Consider the following 27673-nt stretch of genomic DNA (forward strand, 5'->3'; position numbering starts at 1 on the left):
ATGTTATGAATTGGTTGAGGTAATGTGAGTATTTAAATAAAAAAAGGGTGGAAGGTGCAAATATATGGCTTTATTTCATATCTTTTTAAAAATATTTAACAGGTGTTATTACTACTTCAATACTTGTCATCTGTGTCCAGGCTTCTGAAATCATGTTTATTGGTGGACTCTGAGCTTGTAATCCAGGATGAACTGTTGAAACCTCTCTTGGGAAACACCTTCACGATTCTCGCCATTAACTCCAAAGATGGGTTAGGTAATGAAATACTTTGTTTCCAGTATAGCCAGATAGACGCAGGTCTTTGTTTACATACCACCTTCATTTAAATTAAGTTGTTGTCAGGCTTAGCTATCCAGGTTTGTGCATATGTGTAAATGGTTTGATTTTTTTTTTTCTATATTGTCTTTGCAGATACCGAGTTAACATCTGTACTTCATGAAACATGGGTAGACTTTTTCAACCTTCTAGCTACATTATTGTGGAAGAGTGGCCAAATATCTTTTCCATCTGTAACAGCAGCCCTTGCAAATCACTGTACAGCAATAATTGGTAATAACTGTTCATGAATGGGTTTTAACCTAGCAACTAATAAAATAAATAAACAAATAGAAAAGAGGGGAATCCTGTTTAGATGCTATTAAGTAATAACCAATGGCATATTCGGAAAGAAAACCAAATGTGTCCAGAGCTTGACTGACTTTTTCCCTTAACTGGGTTTTTATAACTCTTTCTTATATCATCAGACTAACTTTTGAACTGCCAGATCAATTCACAAGGGTTTTTTGCGTATATGGGCTAGTGATCTTAGTAGTAAACCTTAAACAAATATGGCACTTGTGGGTAGAGCCTGAAGTGATCCATTAGCACGTCTGCTTTTTTTCCTTTTTTTTTATCTTACATAAAAGGAAAGCAAAGTCTTAAGGGGAGATAACAGATACAGCAATTCAAGATTATTATATAGGGTTTTGTTTGTTTTGTTTTTTAATTATTCCTTGAATAGTTACTTGGCTAGTCAGGGCTCTAGGTCACCAAGATTCTCTGACATGTTTCAATACTGAAGTATGAGCATAGTCCGTCCAAGCTTGTGATTTCAGCCAGGTGCGTGTTAAGTGATCTGATGAATCCAAATCCAATTACACATAAAGCAACGGATGGGTACTGTTGGTATTATAATGCAAGCTGTTGAATAATGTGAGGAGAGTTCAGAAAATCATTGAACAAATGGGTGATTTAGCAAATGGAAATTGCTTTTTTAGTTTTATAGTCAAATTAATGCAGAGCAATTAATTAATTCAAACCTATAAAACTCAAACTTTTCTTTCTTAGATTTTTAAAGACTTACCAAATGCATAGAACTTGTAGAATTCCTTGTGCAGTGCACAGGTATAACTGCTTCTTGGCTCACACACTTTCTTTGATAAGTCTTTCTGAGTTCCAAAGCACTTAAGCTTTATTCAGAATGATATATAAAAATTTTAATTTTTCTATTTAACCTTTCAGATACCATTTGTGATTGTATTCATCTGTCAACCACATATCCTGCTTTATACATGGCTAGTTTACAGTTCCTCTCTGTCCTTTTGAATGAGGAAGGAAGAAGACAGCTCCAAGATAAACAGAGTATATGTCAGAATCCAACTATTAGCTTTCTTCTGGATCACGTTGAAGGATGCCAAGCATCAGTAACTCAACTTACTGCATTAATTATTCAGGTATTTAAAAGGTGACTGTGTGATTGCAGGATATATTTTTGCATTTTTGTATTTTATTAAAAAGGAATGTAGTTACCTAATGAAAAAGCAATTGGTTCCAGTTACGAACCAAGACATCTTTAATTAGAGACATCCATTACACTCATTTTTGAAATTCAGGTAATAAGCTGGAACAATTGCAAAGAAGCAACTACTAGGAAGTGCCTTGCAAGGCAATTGTGCTTCAACAGCATGGTATGAAATATTATGTAGAGAAGATGATTCATAGAGTATGTTTGGCCAAATACTGATATGCTTTTCTTTTTCTGCTTTTCCAAACGTGAGATTTTTAAGGTTCGTGATGTAGTTATCCCCATTGTAAATGACAGCTTTGTTGTTCTTAACAGATACGTTCATAAAAATTGTGAGCTAAAATGAATCATTAAGCCTTTTAGTTGATTCCCTGATGGTGTAAGATCAGTGTTGTTGCACTTAAGGAGAATATATTAATGTATTTTCCAAGCTAGATTTAAATTGGCCGGGTAGCATATTTTCACTAATTCTTTTAGGAACTTGTTGCCCGACGTAATATATATTGGTGACAAGATGTTTTTTTCTACATACTTATTCTGAATGTTTTGTCGTAATGCAACCTCATTATTCTTATTTATACTTTTATATACTGTCCTAAATGATTCTTTTGCCTCCTTTATATTTACATCCTTCACTTATTTACAGACTGTTAAAATATCTTCCATTACATAGTTTAATTTACTTTCCCTCACAGATTGGTTCTTTTATCTATGTACTCATTGTCCTCCTTTAAATTACGTGCAGTTTGTCACTATAACAATAATAGTGATCCATCATTAGAAGTGTAGTGTTTGCCTGAAAGACGCACATTTCATATAATGTAGTTTTATGATTTCTGATGTTCATGAGTCAGTGTCTTGTAATTATTTTTTAATAAGAATCATATTTATACTATTTTGGTATGCAAAACATTTTTCATATTGGATAGTGTGACCAAAATAATGCTGTCTTAGTATCACTTCATCTCCTCTCTTCCTATGGTCGCTAAATTCTTGTAGAATGACCTCACTCCTACCAAGACTTGTCCTGATCTAGCTGACATCTGTCACATAACCTGTGTTCCTTTGCTGCTGTGTTACACCACCGTGGCTCTGTAGCATTTATTGGGGCATAGTGTTCTGTCCACTGAGAACCTGGTGTCGTTTAGGGAGGAGAAACTTCTGAAGAGGATCTTTCTTGGTGTCACTGTATAGGCCACTAAAACTAGAATTCCCTATCTCTTTATCAACTAATTTCACATAATTTCAGTGCATAGAGATTTCCAGTGAGGACATGATTTTCAGAGAGGCTGACAGCAAAACAGGGATACTTCATTGAAATCCTGTAATTTGCTAAATATCCTGTTAGGTTTTTGCATTTAATGCTTATGTATGTGCCTAAAACTGAACTCCTTGGCTCTGGCACAAAAAATGCGATTGCATGAAAGTATGTTAAATACGTGTTGTGTTGTAAGTCACATTCCTCTATTCTTGTACAAGTATACATAGCTGATAACCAATCTTTGGGAGCAAAAATTGATGATTCTTATGGTGACAGCAGAAAAAGTCTATACAATGAAGAATTAACTGCAGCCAGGCCAATGAAAGTACATCAGACACTATGACATAGTTTGAGTATTGTAAGAGATACCAGCTTTTAACTCACTCTGTAACTGTTCAGAGCTGTAGATGGACGTTGCGTTTTCTTCATAGAAGAGCTCAAAAGATAACCTGTGCTGTCTGAGGCTTTATAATACATGAAAGGGATATAGCTGCTATGATCCCCCAAAAAGTATAACAGAATTAGGAAAGAAACAGCTTCAATTTTTTAGAGCAAAGTACATATATTTACTTACTTCTCCCCCCACCCCTCCCCATGGTGGTCATTGAGAGGCACTTGAAAGAAGAGCTGTAGAATGTAAAGTAAGCTACTAAAACAAAACAAAACAAAACCAACCCAAAAGATTTAAATATCATCTTTCTTCAAGTGGAGCAGTCAAGGAAATAATTGACTAACACAGAAAAAGGCTGTGAGAGAGAATTTTCAAACAATCAGTCACCTCTATTAATCATCCTAATTTGTAAAATCTACAGAATAGGTGATATGCAATGGCAAATGCTAACTTAGGACCCGGTCTGCAGGTGTGAATATTAGCAGACCAGGTCCTAAATTAGTATGCCTTATTGCACACGATCAATTTAGTAAACACATATGCTGACTTTGAAAGGTTTTGGCACTTTTGTGTATGTAAACTTCAACCCTTGTATACATGTTTTCAAGATCAGAAGTGAAAGTAATAAGGAAACCATAATCCATACATAATGTCTCAAATTTAGGCCCTACCTTTTTTTTTCTAGATATAAAACTTACAATGTTTTAGAAAGGCTGTGATCTCCCCTTCAACTAACTTACAGGAGGTGCAGACTATCATAGCTAGATCTGCTGTGGACTTAGGGGACATCTTAAATTTATTATACATCATAATTTCACAAAAGAATTGAAAGTGTCCATTCTCATTTGAATACTTTAATAGTAGTAGTTTAAAACCATAGAATCTGCTGGCAGAAGGCATTATAAATTTACATAGAGTTATTTTTTCCATTCAAGTAGTAGTTAACCATCAATTAATTATTAATTATTTCAGTGTTCCCCGTGATTGACTTAAATTTTCTTTTTTATTATAAATTGCAATTCTTGATTGCAGAGTAAGGAAAGAATGCATAAAGAAGCATGCTTCAAGAAAGAATGGAATTTGGCTAGTTTTTAAGATAAAATTTAGAAAATAGTAAGATGTAATTAAAACTTTTTAAAAAAAGATACAAATATATGACAACTCACCTTAATTATTTAATCAGTCCTGATCAGCCACATAATACTTAATTAAAGGAAAATACCCAAGAGATTGACAGGGAAATATGTTTTTTAATTACTAAAATATTCCTAAGTACTAAAAAAAATAAAAACAGCTAGCAAATTAATAGGGCAAAAGCTTTTGAGTGGATAAATCACAAAATCTACATTTTAGGTTATGGAGGATTGAAGGAACTCAACATTTTGATTTTTCCTGCCTTATGTAAATTAGCATCAAGTTTAAACTTTATGCTTTTTATATTTTTAACAACTCAAACATCTAATTTTTTTTTTAATTTGAAACAAAACCACCACCTATCAATACAGGAAAAATAGCTGATTTACTTAGAACATTCTTGTGTTGCTGATAACTTTGAGATTTCACTTGGGATCTAATAAAACTACTTATAGTCTAAATGTGAAATTTTTTTTGTTAGCTATAAATGCAGAACCCAGTACATGCTTTGGTGCTTTAATTTGATGTCAGTTGTCCTTATCAATGAGGTGGGTTTTTTTCCAAGTTATTAACTTACAAGTCTTCATCCCTTGACCTTTTCAGTCCTGGTTACACTGAACACTTCAATAAATGATAACCCTAGAGCATACATTGATATTTTATGCATATTAAAATTTGAAAAATTTCTTAAGCAATTACTAGCTGGAGGACTAAAGCCAATACAAAGGGATACACGTGATGTATGTAGAAGTGTAAAAATCTATGAGGTCCTATGCCTAGGTATTAATGAGATTTCTGTCTGAAATATAAAATTTTTCTTAAGATGCTGTATTTTTGGCTAGCTTTAAAATATGTTTTTCTTTCTACCATGATCCAGCAACAGTTCTTATTTTACTATATTCTTCTGATTACAATGCATACCATTTTCCATTATATTGGATGTTAGTATTGGAATGATATTTTAGGAAAATAGCTAAATCGACAAAATTCTCTAGTGGATAATATATAAAGCACAGACAACTCCTCATCTTTCATCTATCTTGTTATATGACTCCAAATAAGTATTCCTTTGAAAGCACAGAGATTATGTTATTCAAAATGCAGTGGTGCTCACGAAGGTTTCACAAAAATAAGACGAACTACCATTTTTCTCTGGTTGGAAGAGTATCTAAAAAAAATTATCCGTGTGTCAATGATATTTTTATTCTAAAGAATTTCACTGATATTTAATGTCTCTTCTTCATCATTGCGTTGAAGGAAAGTGAGATTGCATAAAGACATGTCTGTTAATTGTCTGTAGCAAGCCTGAATATTAGGAAAAGTCTGGAGTGCCAGGGCTGGGAATCTAGGCTTTAGGAAGGTAGAATATTAAGAAAAGAGTAAGAGGAATGGGCTTAGGAGCAAAAAAAAAAACCACAAAAAAAAAAAAAACAACAAAAAACCCCACATTTTAATTAGAAAAAATAATGAAACACTTCAATGCAGACAGACTATAAACATGAATATAGTGAGGGAGAACTCTGGGTAGGAATATAGTGATGAGTCATCCAAATGAAAATATAGACTGACAACATATTTATAGATATGAATACTGCTTGTAATGTGGTCACTTTTTCATTTCAGTAATGAAATTACATTATTTGTAGGTCTGTGAAAGAAAATCTTCAAAGGATGTGCTGAAAGAAGTTGCTACAAATGCATTGCTGTCTCTGTTAGCTGTCAGTAAAAATGCTCAGAAATGCGCTTTGGAAGGTGAGCATTTCAAAATGTATGTTGAATGATTTATGAATCAAATGCTTGCAGGTGTTTTATGTATTTTTGAAATCATCGTTTTTTGACAAAACAAAAGACCTAGTTTTTGGTGGCATTTTTGCAGAATTTTACAGAGAAAGCTTATTAATAATTAAAGTTTTCAGCTACAGATAAAATATTATGTTGTAGCCAGTCTAAAAATTTGTGGTGAAATCACAGCTCTGTGTTAAGAGTGAGAGCTTTTCTGCTATTGGCATATTCATCTGTTCAAAACTGGAGATTTTACATTGGCAGTATCTTCCATTTCTTGTTTCACACTATGCCAGTACAGGTTTGTAGGTGAAATTATGCCCTGTGTTCTCAGTTCTGGATGTACCTAGACAAGAAGAGACTTTTTTTTTCTCAGCTTTGTTCTTCCCTGCCTCTGTTTCTTTCTTCCTGTTTTACAGCTTAAGTAGGACCTCTCCCCTTGGAATGCAACATCTTCCATGCCTAAGGTTTTTACTTTACAGTAGTAAAACAAAAGTAGAGAACCTTAATCAAAGGCTTTTTGTACCCACTAGAACACAGAGGAGACTGGTTAATTTGCATTTCTCATGTATCATGCATTTAATACCTGCTGATCAGCCCAAGTTCACTTTGACTTGGGTGCTTTCTCGTTACTTTCATATCTCTGTTGGCTTGTTCGGTCCTTTAAACCTACACTACACTGAAATAGATAGCCTAGATATATCTGCTCAATGTCTGATCCCAATAGTGGCAGAAAACTCCGAACTTCAAATCCTATACTGTATTCCTGCTTTCTGCTCTTTCCCAGTTTATATAAGGTCTACTCAGCCCTTGCATCAATAAGGGTTGTTCTTCTGTTGATGACCCACTAAATCATCTAAGACCTGAATTCCTGTGGAGGCACTACCAGTGCATGAAGTGCATCATGTTCTGTGCTAGAGCAGTGTTCAAGTCATCCTTGCTGTGATGCAACACAAATATTAAGAGGAAGAGGAGTTCTGGGGTTCAAATCAATGTCCTGAAGACATCTGTAGCTCTAACATCACCTGTTCAACTCTTAAGGACTAAGGGAAAAAGGGACAGGCCACTTGGGAGGAATACAGGAAGGTGTCAGAGTATGCAGGGATGAGACGAGGAAGGCTAAGGCCCACTTGGAATTAAATCTCACAAGGGACATCAAGGACAACAAGAAGGGCTTCTTCAAGTACATCAGCAGCAAAAGGAAGCCTTGGGAAAATGTGAGCCCGCTGCTGAATGAGAAGGGTGCCCTGGTGACAGAGGATACAGTGAAGGTGGAGTTACTGAATGCCTTCTTCGCCTCAGTCTTTACTGCTGAGGCTGTCCTTCAGGAATCCCAGACCCTGGAGGTACAAGAGAAAGTCTGGAGAAAGGAATTCCCTTGGTTGAGGAGGATCAGGTTAGAGATCATTTAGACAAACTGGATACCCACAAATCCATGGGCCCTGGTGGGATGCATCCACGAGTGCTGAGGGAGTTGGCAGATGTTATTGCCAAGCCACTCTCTATCATATCTGAAAGGTCATGGAGAACAAGAGAGGTGCCTGAGGACTGGAGGAAGGCTAATGTCACTCCAGTGTTCAAAAAGGGCAAGAAGGAGGACCCAGGCAACTACAGGCTGGTCAGCCTCACATCCATCCCTGGAAAGGTGATGGAACAGCTCATTCTGGATGTCGTCTCTAAGCATGTGGAGGAAAAGGAGGTTATCAGGAGTAGTCAGCATGGATTCACCAAGGGGAAATCATGCTTGACCAATCTGATGGCCTTCTATGAGGACATGACTGGCTGGGTAGATGAGGGGAGAGCAGTGGATCTTGTCTACCTTGACTACAGCAAGGCTTTTGACACTGTCTCCCACAACATCCTCATAGGGAAGCTCAAGAAGTGTGGCTTAGATGAGTGGACAGTGAGGTGGATTGAGAACTGGCTGAATGGCAGAGCTCAGAGGGTTGTGATCAGTGGTGCTCAGTCTAGTTGGAGGCCTGTAGCTAGTGGTGTTCCTCAGGGGTCAGTACTGGGTCCGGTCCTGTTTAACTTATTCATCAATGACCTGGATGAAGGAACAGAGTGTACCCTCAGCAAGTTTGCTGATGATACAGAACTGGGAGGAGTGGCCGATACACCAGAAGGCTGTGCTGCCATTCAGCGAGACCTGGACAGGCTGGAGAGCTGGGCAAAGAGGAACCTAATAAAGTTCAACAAAGGCAAGTGTAGGGTCCTGCACCTAGGGAGGAATAACCCCATGTACCAGTAGAGGCTGGGGTTTGACCTACTGTAAAGCAGCTCTGCAGAGAAAGACCTGGGGGTTGTGGTGGACAGCAAGTTCACCATAAGCCAACAATGTGCACTTGTGGCCAAGAAGGCCAATGGTATCCCGGGGTGCATTAGGAAGAGTGTGGCCAGCAGGTCAAGGGAAGTTATCCTCCCCCTCTACACTGCCCTAGTGAGGCCACACCTGGAGTACTGTGTCTAGTTCTGGGCCCCCCAGTTCAAGAAAGGTAAGGAACTACTGGAGAGAGTCCAGCGGAGGGCTACAAAGATGATCAGAGGACTGGAGCATCTCTTATGAGGAGAGGCTGAGAGAGCTGGGTCTGTTTAGCCTGGAGAAGAGAAGACTGAGTGGGGATCTTCTCAACACTTACAAATACCTTAGGGGCGGGTGTCAAGAGGATGGGGCCAGACTCTTCTCAGTGGTGCCCAGTGACAGGACAAGGGGCAATGGGCACAAACTGAAACATGGGAAGTTCCATCTGAATATGAGGAGGAACTTCTTTACTTTGAGGGTGACAGAGCACTGGAACAGGCTGCCCAGGGAGGTTGTGGTGTCTCCTTCTCTGGAGATATTCAAAACCCCCCTTGACATGACCTTGTGCAGTGTGCTCTAGGTGAACCTGCTTTCGCAGGGGGTTGGAATAGCTGATCTCCGGAGGTCCCTTCCAACCCTAACCATTCTGCTATTCCATGACTACTTTTTAAGATACAAATTCTAAGTCCTGTACTTCAAAAGAAACAACCCTTTACAGCAGTACAGGCCGACTGGAGAGCTGAAAAGGACCTTGAGGTCTTAGTAGGCAGCAAGCTGAATGTGAGAAGATTAACAGCATCCTGGGCTGTATTAACAGGAACAGAGCCAGCTGGTCAAGGGGAAGGGATTATCTTTCCTCTACTTAGCACATGTTAGACCAAATCTAGAATAATACATCCAGTTTTGGCACAGTACAAGAAAGACATCAACAAACTGGAGCAAGTTCAGCAGAGAGCCACCAATGTGGTTGTGTTCATCTGTCCTTACAGGAGAGGCTGAGGGAGCTGGCTTTATTCAACCTGGAGAAAAGAAGGTTTCGGGAGGACCTAACAGCAGCTTTCTCATATCTATGAGGTTTTGAAGAAGACAGAGCCAGGTTTTTCACAGCAGTGCATGGTGTAGGAGGATGAGAGAGAATGGGCATAAATTGAAATGTGAGAGTCAGACTGGCTGTAAAGAAATGTTTCCCCTTTGAAGACAGTCAAGCAGTGGATCAGATTGGCTAGACATACTGTGCAGTCTCTGTCTTTGGACATGTCCAAGACCCAACTGGATAAGGCTGCAGGTAAACCTTGCCTGATCTTATAGCTGACTCTGCTTTGAGCAAGAGGTTGGACTATGTGACCTCTGGAGGCCATCTATTCCAACTTGAATTATCCATGAGCCTATGATCTTGTAATAAATTAAAGACTCTAGATCCCAAGAAAAGAGACTCACTCAACGTTTTGCACTTTGAGTCACCTGAACATTTGCTTTCCTTTGTCTCACCTCAGATGCAGCAAATTTGCTGCTCTTAGGGAAGAGTTGGGTAAGATAAATGCATGCCCTAACCTCTTGAAGCTTCAGTCTTCTAGGCAATGTCATTGAAGATATCCTGAAGAGTTATGAGTTGCTATCCTCTTCCTCCTAAATCATCCTCCTTCTCTATCTTATCAGTCCTTCCTTTGGGCTTTCCTCTCACAGGACTCTGTTGCAAGAGGATTCAAATGTATTCTTGCTTCTTGAGATCATTTAACTAGACACACTCCATCACAGAGACTGTTAAGTTACTTCCTGATATCAAGAAGATAACAATATATTATGAACTCACAGAATTTGAACATCTGAATCCTTAAATCTCAGTTCAGGAGGGTAGCAGTAATCAAGATCATTGCAAGAAAGATATTTTATGTTTCATAAAATATTTTTGATTTTGAATGAACTTCTAAATGTTAGTATTTTTTGTCTTCCAGTTGACCTGATAGACAGCTGTATAGAAAACATGAAACATACTCATGCACAGCTGAATTTGGATTCCCTAAAGCCTGGGAAAGCACAGAAAAAAAAGGTAACTATAAAAACCAAAAGACTGATGTGATGAGGCACTTCCCAGCTCTTGTTTGTTTGTTTTTGTTTTTGTTTTTTTTCTTGAGGCGGGTACTGTTGGTATCTGTCATGGGTGAGACAGAGTAAATGGCAACTTGTAGTGGATCTGGATACTGGGGCTACTTTAAGATTCAATGATTTTAGAGCTTTTACCAACTTGATTATCTCACACACTCACTCTCCCACCCAGAGTTATGTTTACTAGGTCTCAACTTCCTTTTGCACCATGGAGATGACTGCTGGTTCAGGAAAGTCAGGCAGAAAATCACAGCAGTTCAGTTACCAGTCTTGGGTGTTACTGGTCAAAGCCCCTGGGCACGTGCTGGTGTTTGTCTCCATGCATCTCTCTGGTCTCCAGGATCTTCTCCCACTTGCAGGAACATTCCTCTAGCCAGGATCTTCACATTCTTCTTTTTGGGCCCATTTCTTTCTTTCAGAGACTGTTTCTTTTCAGGAATCTTTCTTTTTGCCACCAGCTTTTCTTTCCAGAACTCTAAACTCCTGTTTACCTGATCTAAATAATCTATGTGCAAAGTAAAACACATGACCAGCCTATAATTAGTGGTTCTGTCTCATGTCTTTTCATTAATTGGAGTATTCAGGACTTCCCACTTGTAGTCCAAGTTGTTCAGAATTAGGAACTAGCCCATTCTGGTCAAAGCCAGCAACTAGCAGGCTTCTAATTGAGAGTTCAAAAGTTCAGTTTTGGACATTCACACACATACACGTTCATCCATTTGTCACCTGTCAGTGCTCGCAATTTATGCTATTTATTTAGCATACAACAATATCTAAGAGTACTGTGTTATTTTCAAACATAGTTGGACTTTCAGCCTTGACCTCATGGTCCTATCCAATCCAGTTAATTTTTCCCATCTTGTTTCTACAATAATTATTTTCCTGTTTCTTGGGTTTTCTTTCTCGGTGTCTTTCAACCAGTGCTAGCCATTTTGTTTTTTTCTGTCCTGTACCAGTCAACCTCCCTCCCACCCCAAAACCAGTTCCAGTCTGCTTGCACATGTAAGTCATAGTTTTTTACTCTCTACCTTCTCATATTATCTGGCTTCCAATTCTAATTCTTTTTCTGTCCTCCTACATGCTTGGTCTGGACATCTCAGTCTCTTGTCATCAGACTCAATTCTCTCTGGCTTTAACTTCTCATCAGAGGTTTGGGGTTTTTTTTACCTCATACTTGTGCTTCTTCCACCACCTGTACTCCCAGTTTCTTTTTTCCATTCAGAATTTCTTTGTTTAGCATTTTTTTTAACATTCCTTCCAGTTGGTCCAGACTCTCACATCACCAAGCTCTTCCTTAACAAATCTAGACATAGATTATTTCCTACCATCATACAACAGTTTCACAAGATTTTTGTTGCAATCTGCTTGTTTTCTACCACTTTCATCTAAGAGAATTATTAAAATACAGACAATAACTTCTGCTGTCAAGTTTGGTATCTTGTCCACTCCCACATAAAGCAGAAATTGCAGAAAACATCTTCCTGCAGGATATTTCTGCATTGTTTGGGCTCGATAGTACTTTTTACTGAGGTTTTGGCACAGACATTAGCCTTGATTTGTGAGAGTGTGGAACTGTGTTTTACAACAATGAGCTTGTAAAAGAATTTGAGTTTGACCCTGACATTTGAAGACTATAATATTTTTTCTTGAGCTCTCCTAAACACATTTATTATCCCTTCTTCAAGGGGTGGAGGCTGAAAGGTCTTCTGCCCTGATTATCTCCAGAGAGCTTTAAGTCAGCTGGTTCTTTGTTTCTTGAGTTGGGAAGGTGGAAGGTGGGTACCTATGCTCCTCTGCTAAATGTATAAGGAATTTAAAACTTGAAAGAAATTGAAGGAAAGGAACCTCTGAGAAGGATCAGAAACACTGTTTATGTTTAATTAAGAATTCTTTGAAAGAGATTTGCAAGAGTTTCTGGCTGATTTCCCTGCTGGGCTGGGACTGTAGGTTGCTACATCATATGTAAGCATGCTGTTCATCATATGTGGTGCATAACGACAAACAATCTAGTTTCATGTACGGGAAACTGAGACATAGGCAGATTTAGCTGATCATTCACGGAACTGCCTCAGCCCACTTCAAGGCATAGCTCTGAAAGTAAAGTTATCAGAGGTTCTTTTCTTTTTCTCTTTCTTTTCTTTTAACTGTTGGGAAAAATGTGTTTGACCTAGCTTCATTCTCAGGGCAACTGAAGTATTTTACCTTAAGATTCCTTTTCTTTCACAATAATTACTGTAATGCTAACCAAGAGCATGAAAAGTATTTACAAATAGCCAAGCTTTCAAAAAAACCCTCAAAATAGGATCTTAGTAAAAATCAAGATATCCTAAAATAAGGAAATAAATACAATCAATTCCATCAACACAATCTATAACTTTTTCAGTCTCCTAGAAGTTTACACATTAAGTATAAGTTGTAGCTTGTGGCATTTTATGGGATAGGGTGCTATTTGTATTTATTAAATACATTAATACATATAGAAGTTCTTGAAGGAATGTCTTATGGTTAGCATTTTATTTAATTAAAAATGAGACAAACCACTCATAAATGCCTTTATAATGATGACTTGTACGTTTCTTTTTCATCTACTACACCTGACTTTCATTAACTTTTTTGAGATACTTTTACTTCATCTCTAATTGTCATCAACTGTACATGATATGATTTATAAGCAAGCACTGTTGCTTCACATTGTCTGAGATTAAGCATGAATCCTATTTTACGTTTTTGTTCCTTTATGCTTGATAAAACAGAAATAGCCTCCTATGGTGAACAAACTTATTGGAATTTGATCATCTTTCAGAAGTGATTTAGTATGTCAACCTCATAGAAGTTAGGTCAGCCATCATTAGCCTTTCAGTGTCACAGCGCTATCACAAAGACAGATATTTTGTTTACTTGTTCCTTAATCTTAGTGTAGTACCTCACTGTCCAAAGGTCTGTATTTATCGTTGTAATATTCTTATCAGGTTGGAAACTATTTCCGTTATTAAGGATAGGGAACTGTGACACTGGGAATATAAGGATGAATTGGTCTGACCAAATGTAGAGAACTGCAAGACAGAGCTAGTTTATCCTTGTTTTTATCCAGGGAAGAAAAATAGGTGCTTCTAGGGAGTGATTCGTTTGACTTGTTTTAGATGTCTGCTTTAGGGTGGAACAAACACTCAGAAAGTGTTCCCACCCATTCTTCATTACTGTAAGAGAAATGGAGCTCTACATTACAGATCTCTGCATTTGGCCAGATCAGTGCTCCTAGAAAATAATATCTGTGGGTTATAAAGAGAGATGAGGATGACTCCAAGTAAGTTGTTATAAATGTCTTCAGTATACATGTTTAAAGCTAGCTGAGATGAATCCTACCTGAGATCAGGAGGAAACTCTGCTGGAGGTGTGACCCAAATGTTGATGCCTTAGTTTTGCACCACTCCTTTGAAATCTCTTTCCTCCTTGTACAAAATTAATTCTGGTCTTAATGCTGATGATATTAAAGTATTTCTCTCTGAATAGGAGGATAACCTTATCAAGCAGTTAAGGTGTGATATGCAGCTCCTCAGAAACTGCCTCTTTCAAAATGAAGAATGCAAAGTAAGTATTCTTATACTGAAATAATGTGAGCACGTTCGGTTAGTGAATGACGATAATTTTTTTTTCTACTTTGAAATTGTTTTCAAGCTGGCTAAATTTAAGCCTGATATTAATGGCAAGAAATACTTCAAATTTCATTATTATTTCTATCTCCTAAGAATACTTCATATATGCATTAGGAACTCAATGTTCATATTGAAACATCGTCTCCCAAAGGTTTCAAATGGCTATCATACCTTATACCCACTTCTGCTTTGCTTAAATCAATAATCCAATTTTCAAAGCATGTAATGTGAAAAATGGATATGGAGAAAATTGTGGGGCCACAAGAAAGGTGTGTAAGAGATACACTTCACATCTTGGAAAGTAGTTTCCTCTTCTTATTTCTCTCTCCTTTTTTCCTTTCCCTTTCTGAAAGACAAGAAAAAAAAAACCAAACCAAACCCTAAATAATAATTTACCATTTACTTTTCTTCATCTGAGTTAAATTTCACTAATTCTGCAAGGCACAATTTTGGTTTTATCTTTTTTTTTTATCATTTTTCTTGCCTAAAATCTTGTTTTAAACAACTTATTTTATTTCACATTCTTTTTCTTTTTCTCTGTGCTTTTCAATTTCTTTTCTACTTCAGTTCTTCTACCTACCTCTTTTTTTCATTATTTCCTGTATTCTTTCTTTTTGATCACTACTCTTCCTCTTTCTTATTGCTGATGCCTTTCACACATTTATTTCTGTTTTCTCTTTCACAGTTTAATTTGTCTTGGCATTGTGATACAACTTGTAGTACTTTTAGCAAATGCGTTGGTGGAACCACAAGATTTCCAGACCTTCCAGAAGTGCCCCTATTGAGGGCATGTGTTAGCATCCTTTTTGTATACAGAGCACTGTGTAAATTATGGGCCTGCATAAGCCATCTGGTTATCCCTGAGGTCCCCATAACTTGGTTGTGCCATAATCTCAGATAATTGTGGAATATTTTTCTTGTTTTGCACAGGGGTCTGCAGAGACAATTGCTTGGAGGAGAAAAGGAGTTTGCTGTTGATAACTTAAGTTTTCTATTATTTGCTCTGTGGAACTGCACTCTTCTATTTCCATGCTTTTTGAGTGCCAATAATTAGTTTAGTTGGAGAAGAATAAAACTTTAGAATAGGGAGCTCTTGAACAGTCACAGTTGGAATGAGTAAATCTTTACTTCTGTTTGCGTGTCTCTCACTAATTAAAACATGTCTGCTGGTTTTGATGGGATAGAGTTAATTTCATTAGTGTTGAAATGAGAGTGTCAGTTCTCTCTGTACAATCTTTTAAAGCAAAATAATGGGATACAATAAGATAAAAATATGGTTTTCTCACTCTATTTATACTTAATTTTCTAATAGTATAATAGTTTAAATTCTTCCTCACGTTCTTGTAGACGGCAGCACTCAAAGCTCATCTTGTTCCTGTTCTGCATTCGCTGTGGCCGTGGTTTTTAATAGATGACTCCTCAATGCAAATAGCTCTGCATTTGCTTTGTGTCTACACTGCAAACTGTCCTGAAGGTATGAGAGTCACTCTATGATGCAATACTTCAAAATATTTAACCAGAATAATTAAGACAGAAAAGCATAATAAAGGGAAAAGAATGATTATTACTACCATAAGAGGAAAGTATAAAAGCACTGGTCCATCAAAGTCTATCAAGAGTTTTGATCTTAATACATTCAAGACTTTTGTTCAGATCCTGTTTCAGTCTGTTGGATTTAGCAAGAGTACAATTGTATTAAAGGATTAAATAGCGTTTAATTCAAAGCATTATGTTTGAAGGTTACACTGAAAGTTCTGCCAAACTGAACAGTATGGTGCAGAAACACTACTCTAGAAATTCTTTCATAGAGAACAGTGTATCAGTACTTTATACAGTTTGTACTTCAGCTCTTATTGAGAACATTGTTGTTCTGAAATAGTCAATAATCTAATTCTGTATTAAATTTCTTCCATTTATTTATGCATTGGGCTCAGTAGCTTGTATTTGTATGTTTTTCGTAAGCATTCGCTTCTTTGTTTGAGGAAACCCTTTGTTTCCATTGATGAGTAATTATCCCCACTACTAGAAGCCTGTTCTTTTTTCTAGTATGAATTTATTTCATTCCATAGCCAGCGTATTAACTCAGATAATGATTTACTAGTGGCTTGAAAAGGCATAGTAGTATCTGTTGATTTCTTCCTGTCAAGATACCATAAAAAAGTTAGCATGGTTAAAATATTGTCCTGGTTTGGCCTAAACCAGGCCAATTTTCCTTTCAGTGATTTTTACTTTCAGCTAAGTCTCTTCTAAGTAACTGCACTTTCTGAAACTAACTGCATGTTTTGCAGACAGTGTCTGCTTCCAGGACTGATAACGCTCGAAGTTTGTAGTTATTGCTGAGGCACCGGTAGGGATGTTATGCAGAAAGGCTCTTGCTGTACTTAGTCTTAGAGAAACCAAGGTCATTGCTAAATTCCTCACTGCTTAAGAGGGAAGAGCCGAAGGGGGGTCGCACCTGCAGGGAGGAGCGGACAGGACAGGTGACTCAAAATTGACCAACAAAGGTATTCCATCCCATACACGTCATTCTCGGTATAAAGCGGGGGGATCACGAGGGTCTTGCTCTTTTTTCTGCTATGGCCGGTGTCCGAAGAGGACTCTGTCCATTTTCCTGCTGCCCCCGATCCCGATCTGTGCATTCCTGAATCCAGCTCTCGACCGTCGCTAGGCCCATCCTGGGCCTTCCCGGAGCCTGCCCTGCAGTGCTGGTGGTGAAGTGGCTGACTTCAGGGGAGCTCGATCTTGGTTTTGTATATATATTTGTATATATTTGATTATTTCTATTATTATTATTATTATACTCTTTTTCATTATTATAGTTTATTAAAACTGTTTTAACTTTCCAACCCGGAAGTCTCTCTCCCTTTTCCCTTTCCCTTTCCCTTCGGGGGTGGAGGGGAGGGTTAACAGAGAGCATCTGCCGCTGGTTTAATAGCCAGCCCAGCTTTAAACCGTGACAGATTTATTAACTGAAGAGTCTCTTGAGTTTTTTAACCCTCTCTAAGTTAATGTCTCCAGACCTCAAATGAACTCAAGATGCTTTTTTTCATAAAGACATTTTTTTAATATGGACTGAAGAAAAGTCAAATACGTGTTAGTCAACCACAGGATATAAAATTAAAATGTAATGTCCTGTGATGTACTGGAAATCAAGCTGAAGTTCTGATGGTCTTTGTTGCTCCTTAACTCTGAGTGTATCTAGGCTGCATTGTTATTTCCTTGCTAATAAGGGTAAGTGGGTTTAGATTAATCATGTTTTTTTTCTGTTCAGAATAGTTGACCCGAACTTACCTACTCTGAACTGGTTAACCATTTCTCCTTAGTGTAGTTGAAGAAATGCATGTAGATGTTTGGAACAGTTAAAAACTGTCTAATTTTTATTTACTTTTGCCACGTAAGAAGTTAACCATTGTTGCAGATGGCAAATGCCACTAAATAAAAAGGTATATATGCATATTTGTGTACAAACATCATGTTGGCAACTTAGTTGTTCCCTGGCGCTCTATTAATTTGAGCTTGTAGCTCTGTAGCATAGGATTTTGCATGCTACTGTTGTACAAGGTAATGACAGATGCAGGCAGTGTTTTTATTTCTCAAAAAAAATATTTTAGGAAATGTATTATACCTTTCAAAAAGACCTCTTTTTCTGAAGCAGTGTCATACGGTACCTTCAGATTCTGATGCCAAATAACTGTGTAATGCCTTAGATACAACGTTCCGGTTTTTAGGGAGACTTTCTGAGACAGAGCAATGGTTTCTTTTTAACAGCAGAATCGCCTCTTAGATTACAGAATGGTTAAGGGTTGGAAGGGACCTCTGGAGATCATCTAGTCCAAATCCCTGCCACAGCAGGTTCCCCTAGAGCACACTGCACAGGGTCATGTCAAGGCGGGTTTTGAATATCTCCACAGAAGGAGACTCCACAACCTCCCTGGGCAGCCTGTTCCAGTGCTCTGCCATCCTCAAAGTAAAGAAGTTCCTCCTCATATTCAGATTGAACTTCCCATGTTTCAGCTTGTGCCCATTGCCCCTTGTCCTGTCACTGGGCACCAGTGAGAAGAGTCTGGCCCCCTCCTCTTGACACCCACCCCTAAGGTATTTGTAAGTGTTGAGAAGATCCTCCCTCAGTCTTCTCTTCTCCAAGCTGAACAGACCCAGCTCTCTCAGCCTCTCCTCGTAAGAGAGGTGCTCCAGTCCTCTGATCATCTTTGTAGCCCTTCGCTGGACTCTCTCCAGTAATTCCTTATCTTTCTTGAACTGGGGGACCCAGAACTGCACACAGTACTCCAAATGTGGCCTCACCAGGGCTGTGTAGAGGGGCAAGATAACCTCCCCTGACCTGTTGGCCACACTCTTCCTAATGCACCCCGGGATACCATTGGCCTTCCTGGCCACAAGTGCACATTGTTGGCTCATGGTGAACTTCTTGTCCACCAGAACACCCAGGTCCTTCTCTGCAGAGCTGCTCTCCAGTAGATCAGCCCCCAACCTGTACCGGTGCATGGGGTTATTCCTCCCAAGGTACAGGACTCTGCACTTGCCTTTGTTGAACTTCGTGAGGTTCCTCTCCGCCAAACTCTCTAGCCTGTCCAGGTCTCGCTGAATGGCAGCACAGCCTTCTGGTGTATCAGCCACTCCTCCCAGTTTTGTGTCATCAGCAAACTTGCTGAGTGTACACTCTGTCCCTTCATCCAGGTCACTGATGAATAAGTTAAACAAGACTGGACGCAGTACTGACCCCTGGGGAACAGCACTAGCTACAGGCCTCCAACTAGACTGAGCACCGCTGATCACAACCCTCTGGGCTCTGTCGTTCAGCCAGTTCTCAATCCACCTCACTGTCCACTCATCTAAGCCACACTTCTTGAGCTTCCCTATGAGGATGTTATGGGTGACAGTGTCAAAAGCCTTGCTGAAGTCAAGGTAGACAACAACCACTGCTCTCCCCTCATCAACCCAGCCAGTCATGTCCTCATAGAAGGCCATCAGATTGGTCAAGCATGATTTCCCCTTGGTGAATCCATGTTGACTACTTCTGATGACTTTCTCCACATGCTTAGAGATGGCATCCAGAATGAGCTGTTCCATCACCTTTCTAGGGAGGGAGGTGAGGCTGACCGGCCTGATTCTAGAAGAACAGAACAGTAGACTCCGGTTCCTGTCAACTGCCACATTCAGACATGGTTCTCTTCAAAGCATGTCCCATTGACTTCACTGTGGTTCAAAGAAAAAAAAAACCGAATCCTTTCAAAAGTCCCATCTCAATCTTTGAGCTGTTAGGCTGCTCTTTCTATAGATTTTTTTTAAATGTGTTTTTCTCATAGGATAAATGTTTCATTTTTTTAAGGTTGTTCTTCGCTTTGTTGGGCCAGTGGTGGACAATCATCACTTCCATCTGCACGAAGTTCAACTGGCAATTCATTAATGCATAACATCTTGAAATTGGCTTCCCAAGTGTCAAATGATAACAGCCCAATTCAGCAGGTTGTCTTTTGTCTTCTTTCTAACCTTGCTCTGTCTCATGACTGTAAAGGCATTATTCAGAAGGTAAGTAAATAATGTTCTTGATTTTAGCAGTGTGATGGATGCATTTTCCTGTTTAATAAAGCCTCATATTTCAATATGGAGTGTCTTGCGATCATATTAGAGATGCTTCTGCAGGAATCAAAAGCATTGTGTCTTCTCAGTTAGTTGTGTTACTGTTCCCTAAGTGCAGCGTGTAATTTGGTCGTATTTATAGTCTCAACAGAAACACATATGGAACAACACAGTTTTTGCTAGAGCTTTTTATAACCTCAGTTGCAGTGGGGTGTAAAATTTTTAATACCCATATATATTGATAGCAATCACTACTGGATTGTGAAAGTGAGGATACAGTAGAACAAACTGCATGTGAGTAAACAAGAAATTAAACATTGTCTAAATCAGTAGATATACTGTGTGAAACATAAACTTTATAAAAATTATAGTTTTAAAGAAGATGTCCTATATGTCAGTAATTGGCTGTTAGGGAGAAATCTATTCTTATTCTATAAATGTAAGTACTCTCTTTTCCCTTTTTAATTTGTATATTAAATGATCCTTACTCTATTTTATCAGACGTTCTTTGAAAAATCTGTTTCTTTTAAATTTAGCTTTGATCATTTAAATAAATTCAACACCTTGAGACAAGAAGTCAAACCATGTAGAAAATCAACTATAGTGGCAACGTGATAAAACTAGTTATTACAACAGAAACTATAAAAAGTGTGTTTGTTTTTAGGATCTGTTGTAGTAGTTTAATAATTACAACAATTTCTTTCAATTTACTTTAACAATGTTGTGTGTTTGGACCTAATTACCTGTTAGAAAAGGCAGGGGGAAATATGATCTTTTTGTGGTGCTAATTATGTAAAATCTGGTCATACAGTTACAAAATTGCTGATACTCAAAGTTTTTGATAGAAACAAAGAGTTTGAGGTCTTTTCTATGGTAGCTGTTCTGTGAATTATTTTGGCTTTTGCTGTCTTCAGAGTTTCACTCTAGTGTGGTAGTACTTAGTCTTCATTCGCTTTTCTGAGCTCTGCTTTCAGTAATTGCTGAATTACTAATACCATCTGTAAAAATTAAATTACCAATATTATAATCAAATTAAGAAAACCACAATGAGTTTGTATGCTGGATTGTTTGTTTTCGACCAGATGCCTGTACGTGTTGTCAAGAGTCAGTGAGGTTGGGAATATGTAGTCAAGGACTTTTTTCATCATAGGAATGTTATGTTAGAACATCTCCCTCTTGCAACAGGGGAATAGATTTTCACCTACTCAAAATCTCCTTAAAGTGGAGTCAAACCCTGACACTGGGAAGCGGTAGTATATGCCATATCAACACACAGATCTTTTTCTTCAAAGTTTACAAAAATAGAGGACATTACTATGACTGTCAGTGAAGAGGGGGTACTATAGATCCATATGGGTCCCTTCCAACTTGAGATATTCTGTGATTCTATGATACCTTTAACATTTGCTAATAACAGAAGAAATAATAAATAAGGAATCATGAAAACATTAGGTAAGTAGTGCATTGATTCAATTAAATTGCTTCTAGCTTATTTTTGGACAAAAACACTAAGTGCAAAGCAAAAAGCTTATGTAGTGGTAGGAATTAGCCTTTACAAAAATATATTATGTTGGGTCAACTTTTATATATCTACACTGCATAAATTATTATAGAAGAAAATGTCTTTAACCATATTAATTTTTTAACCAAGATGTGGATTCTTTTTCATATGTAATTCTTTCAAAAATCCTTGATTATTAATGGGTTCCCTGAAATACGTAAATGAAACATTAATACTAGTTTTTGGTCAAGTATGCAGATTGGAAAGTCAAACGGTGAACAAACCATGGCATACTATAAATTCTAATCACTTTCTTCCTTCTGACAGAGTAACTTCCTGCAGAACTTTTTGTCTCTTTCATTACCAAAAGGAAGTAATAAAAATCCTGGTAATGTATCTACTCTTTGGCTAAAGCTGCTACTGAACATATCTTTTGGAGAAGATGGGCAGCAGATGATCACGAAGATAAACGGTTTTTTAGACCAGATCGTGGAAATGTGTAAATACAAACACAAGAGCAGCCAACATCTAGCACTTCTTATTCTACATAACATATGTTTTAGTCCAACTAATAAACCAAAGATATTAGCTAATGGTAAGTATCTAAAGGGTATACAAGCTATTTTCTCTGAGAATATTGTGTCTTCCAGAATACCATCTTTTCATTGCAATTTGGGTTACTGACCAAGAACTCAATATTGTTATTTAGAAAAGCATTTTTACAAAAATTATTTTTGTAGAAGTAATTATAGAACATATATTTTGGTAGAAAAGCAGTTAAAATAAGACTATATAGCAAAAAAAAAAAGCAAATAAATAGTTTTTGAAAAATGAAGATTTATTGTGAGACTGATAATTTGAATCCAAAACCATTCTGATTATGAATGAAAGGATTTTTGCAGTTTTCTCAAACAGCTAGTTTTTCAGGGGGGTGTTGAAGGATTCCTTGTGTCAGTCAGTTTGAAATAACTTTAGAAATATTTTTTTAAAGTATTTCTACCATGAAAGTTCCTGTCATTCAGTTGGACAAAACCGTATTAACTCCTGCAAGTCGTGGATGTTGAGACAAACTATTTTGTGTTCTGTCATGTTCACAAAACATTTATGATAATGATAAAGTTATGATCATAACATATATATTTAATGTAACTACATGCACAGAACTTTTTTCTCAGTTGTTTGTAAAAGGCATGTTTCTTTCCCCTGTTGAATTGCAGAGAGAATGCTCTCTGTTAACAGTTCTTAGTAGGTTTTCCATAGTGTCCATGTTTTTCATTTTTTTCCCCAAGGTGCTGATTTGCTGCCTTAATTAAGCATACATTATTCAGTTACGGAATCTCTGAATTTTTAGTATGAAGTGAACTAGCAGACTTGAAGAGTCTGGCTTCAGAGCAAGGCTAGGAAATTAAGGCACCTACAGTGGGGTGGCAAATATTTCTTATTGGTAACAAATCATCTACGTAATAAGTACTAAGGAAAATAGAAACATCTTAATTTCCATCCTGATGTGGCTCTAATTGTGGCTACTGGGAGTTATAAAACAGTTTCGTGTCTTAGTCCCTATGCCTAGCTGTTGGCTGTACATTACACACATGTTTTATTACTGATGGCTTAATTTTTTAGCATTGCTTGTTTTTGTTTTGCTATATTCTTTTTAACGCTTCTTTCAATGTAGTCTGTGAATTTTGTGAGCATATTTAAATTTAATTAATCTGATAATAAAGTTTCTGTAATTTGTCTGCCATACCAATACTTGTCATAGAAATAAGTGTACTCCAAGCATCAAAATACTGAGACATGTAAATATATATGTGTGCTTTTGATGATATTTTCTAGGTGATTTTGTTTATTTTTCTCATTAGATAAAGCAATTGCAGTACTGTCTGCCTGTTTGGAAAGTGATAGTTGTGCTGTTCAGAGAATAGGAGCATCTTCGCTTTGGGCTTTGCTTCACAACTATCAGAAGGTTAGTGTTTGAGAAATACTTGAAAAAATTGTAATGTTACTTTTATTGTGCTGTAAACAATACAGTAAACTTTAAGTAAATAAAAATAAAGTTTACAGAAGCAGTTCCATTTTATTATTTTAAATAATAAATAACTTTAAGGCTAGGAGGTTAAATAGCATGGTAAGGAAGCAGCTTATCCTCTGTGATTTGTGACTGCTTGTATAAATGCAATCTGTATGATGATCCAGTCATATGCTAATTCTAAAATTCCTACATCTCATGTTCTGCTGAATTATTGTCATTTTCTAAACTTTGCTGTTAAAATGTGAACATGTGGGGAAGAAAGTCATGTCATTGTATTTTGTGTGTTTCTGTGTACTACAGGCAAAAGTGACTTTGAAGAATCCATCAATAAGGAGACGAATAGATGAAGCTTATTCTTTAGTGAAGAAAAGTAAGTCTTACTTCCAACTAATGTCAATTCTGCATTTTTCCATCAGGTAGATCTTTAATACATTTCAATTTATATAATCACTATCAGTTTTTGTTGTGCTACAAGTTTTTGAAAGGATACTTTTGTCTCTAAAATCATGAGTAGCACATGGTTTATTGTTAGGCATCTTATAAATAGAGATACAGAAAAATGCCTCTTGGTTAACAAATTATAAATAAGACCACAGGTAATTGCTAAAGTTAGTTTGTAAGAATAGGTCTGATGGTGCTTGCAGCAAAATCCCTTCTTTGCACAGTACACTTCTGTGCTAATTCTTAAATTAGTGACAAGAAAAATTGTTCATTTAGCATTGACAGTGCTCAACCTCCCCATGTTCAGCCATATAGAGAAGGGATCAGCACAGATCATTGTACAGTCTTAAAATACTGTACCATGAGTTAGCTGATCTTCTGAAAGCTTGAGGGTTTTTTGCTCAAGTAGCTGAACATAACTATAATTTGAAAAGCTTTTATACAATAGGTTGCTGTCTTCAGCTCAAGAGCATTCATTTTGAAAGATGTCCAAACACTGGTCTGTAGCTGGAGCTTCAGCAGCTAATAATGGGTTTATTGGTTGTTAGTCACATCAAGACTTTGATCTTGCAAAAACATGTAAATGTTTCATTTTAAGCCAATGAGTTTTCCTACTGATTTTAATTGCTCTATAGATGTACTCAAATAGGTTTATCAATTGAGGGGCTTATAATACTGAGTTCCAATAGTATTTTGCACAACAGAATTGCCACAAAATTTCTGCCTATGTTGAACATTGTTTGTCAGTATCCTAATAAGGAGGAGATGTATTTTTGCTAGAACATCTCATGGTAATTCTTCCTGTACTGTCACCCAAATCCATTGATTTTGTCAAGGTACTGTTATTTCAAACTTATCCTTTACTAAATCAACTATTAAACATAACATAATGCAACATTTCATATACTAATAGTGTATTAATAAATAGATGTTTGTATTGTTCATTATAGAATAACTACCACTTATAAGAGACTTTTCAAAGTACTGTGTTGAGTCAACAAGGTAGAAATATGCAGCTTTTACAGACTAGCACCTTGTAGCTTTGATCCTTATTTATTTATGTACTGCTTTAGAACATAAAGTCCTATGACTGAAAGATTGATTTTTGATTCAATAAACATTTAAATATCAAAATATTGAGTATGAAAGATTTTATGTAACTGTAATTGTTGCAGTTTACAGCCATGTGAAGTTGTCATCTATATTTTCCTGCATTAAGGTTCTCAGCCTACGCTATTAAAGCTTTGATCACTTTACAGTGATAATTGGGCTAAAATGATACAGGCATTTTAAAAACAAAACAAAAAAACGAAGACATTGCAACATAAACTATTAGTACTTGATTTGCTACTTGTAATGTAGAGGTTAAGATATAAACCAGCATGAATTCTAGCAAGGCATTTGATGCGATCTTTGAAAAAATCATTAGGTATTAAGAATCAACTGGAAGTTAAAATCTTGGGTTTTCTTCCTTTTAGCTACTCCAGAGCTAGAAGAAAATGAGCTACATGCCTACTATTTAAAATGCTTAGAGAATATAGTGCAGCTTCTTGATTGTTAATGATCATCAGATGACTTCTCATGTTGAAACTAGACAGCTTATTCCATGGGAGCCTGAAATTTAAAGAAAACACTTCTAATTCATGGATTTGTGGCAGCAGCATGCATGCTATGGAAGAAATTTATGAAGCCTTTGAGGAAGGAGGTCATCACTTTGAACTAAAGAAATTGCACTAAATGTGGTTCAAACTATTTGTACTGTACTCCCAATGGGAAATCGTAATGATGCTACTATGTAAAGTATGTACACAGAAGAAGAATTGTACAGAGGAAAAGGATGTGAAAAATCAGTAATTTTCTTAAATTATGCATTGAAATTGTTACTGTAAAGTATTAGAATTGCTGTTTTGGATTGGTCTTAATAAAGGGGTTTTTAATTGAGATCAGCATTTGTTGTCGGTGGATTGTAATTTGTAATGTTGCAGATGTGCACAGTACATACTTAGATTCAAAAAATGAAAACGTTGGCAGTCATGGTGTGTTATACCTATTAGGTATAGAACAGCAAGGTGTGTGCTTTAGTCTTGAAGGAGTTTTTGGTTCAAACTGATGCATTTTTTTTAAGATGCCAACAATTGAAAAAGAGCTCTCAGTTGCTGATGTTACAGGTGACAGTTATTGTTAACATAGCTGTTTATTCAGGATATGAATGAGGTATGTGCATCAGTTTTAGTTACGTTACAACATTATAGAAAATATTTGAGACACAATCTGTTGGTTTCCAATTTACAAACACTTCAAATTTTTTCCTTGAGGAAAAAAACAATCTGTCTTCCAGGCCTGTGTTTTCTTGGAACTGCTACTATGTAACTATTGTCATAAGTTTTTCAGTATTCTGTGCTAAATAAGTTTGAGAGACAAATACACTGATGCCTGAGCACATGACAGTTTTGCTGAACGTGCTTCTGAAATACCTAGCAGGGTGTTTAGATTTCCCTCAACACATAAAGTTTTTGTTTTATGTCAGGGACAGATAAAAGTAAGCAAATAGAAAGCAAAACTTGGGTGACATCTGTAAAAGAGTTGTAGCAGGGCCATGTTTATCTGTAATTAGTCTTTTCCTAACCAGGTGATGAAACTCTTTTCCATTGACAGAGGGGATTTTTTTTATATTTTGCGATGCTTATAAATAATGTGTGACCTGATATTATTCAGCTGACATAAGTGTGATGCTTATAGTGGCTGGATTAAATAATTACTAGAAATGTAATTATCAGTTAACCTCCTACTCCTCCACCAAACAAAAAGCAAGGATAGACCACCAGAGCCTGATTCTTTTCCACTTGATAGATTGCATAATTATTGTAACTTCCAAAATGGTTGTTAAATGCTGTCATGCTCATCCCATAGTGTTGCAGGGCAGGAGAACACTCGACAGCAGACAGCTCTGCAAGTCAGTGTTTGCTGTCTGGGCTTCGTGGGGGGGGTCTCTTCCCCTCAGACTGTCGAGTGCCCATTCTCTTCAGAGACTTATGTTTCAGCATACTTGACCCTGATGATTTCTTTTATAAATCAGATTGTAAGTCAAAATACAGATTGTTTGCCAGTTTGCTTTCTTTTCCAGGGAGACAAAAAATGAGAGCACTCAATGCCAAATTAATTCCAATGGAAGTAACCACTCAGCAAGGATGGTGAGAGCTCTTTCAAAGTGTAGAAATACACATGGATCTAGTGACATGAAATAGGGCTGCATAATTGAATGACTTCATTAAATGCAAGTACAATATAATAACATAAAAGAACTGGATGCTTGTTTTCTAGTAAACGCTTCTATTTTACTGGGCTGTACAAATTCTTGAAGAAATTATTCATATTGAAAAATCTGGATAAATTTCTAATATATTTGTTGTTACAGCAAGCCTTAGTGAAAGTGCTGTGTTTATCCCAACATGAGCATAGATCGCTATTTTCTCAGTATTTTGCAATATTTTACAGTTGTGGGAAGCAGCTGTAGTGATGGAATAAGTAAATGCTTCTGTTTGGTGTTGCTCCTCAGGACAATCAAAACAATTTTTAGCCTCTTAAGGACATGTACATTAAATGTCTATATTCATTTTGAGTAAAAAATCTTTACAAAATATTTAAAATTTTTCTCCTTCAATGTTAAGGAAAGAGGAATTTATTTATTTAT

General features: G+C 37.0%; 1 protein-coding gene across 1 annotated transcript in view; it reads left to right on the top strand.

The window, feature by feature from the left end:
* Positions 1-25904, top strand: part of RTTN (rotatin) — a 92834-nt gene extending 66930 nt beyond the window's left edge. Inside the window, exons 38-49 of the mRNA XM_068396472.1 lie at positions 103-256; positions 413-550; positions 1502-1724; positions 6228-6322; positions 10607-10701; positions 14268-14345; positions 15758-15884; positions 19758-19957; positions 21837-22104; positions 23372-23475; positions 23842-23911; positions 25461-25904. Of these exons, the coding sequence (XP_068252573.1) occupies positions 103-256; positions 413-550; positions 1502-1724; positions 6228-6322; positions 10607-10701; positions 14268-14345; positions 15758-15884; positions 19758-19957; positions 21837-22104; positions 23372-23475; positions 23842-23911; positions 25461-25543 (1635 nt within the window). The 3' untranslated portion in view covers positions 25544-25904. The remainder of the gene's footprint in view (positions 1-102; positions 257-412; positions 551-1501; positions 1725-6227; positions 6323-10606; positions 10702-14267; positions 14346-15757; positions 15885-19757; positions 19958-21836; positions 22105-23371; positions 23476-23841; positions 23912-25460) is intronic.
* Positions 25905-27673: the final 1769 nt, after the last annotated feature.

The sequence above is a fragment of the Nyctibius grandis genome, chromosome 3 (assembly GCF_013368605.1).
Source record: "Nyctibius grandis isolate bNycGra1 chromosome 3, bNycGra1.pri, whole genome shotgun sequence".
Classification (NCBI taxonomy): domain Eukaryota; kingdom Metazoa; phylum Chordata; class Aves; order Nyctibiiformes; family Nyctibiidae; genus Nyctibius; species Nyctibius grandis.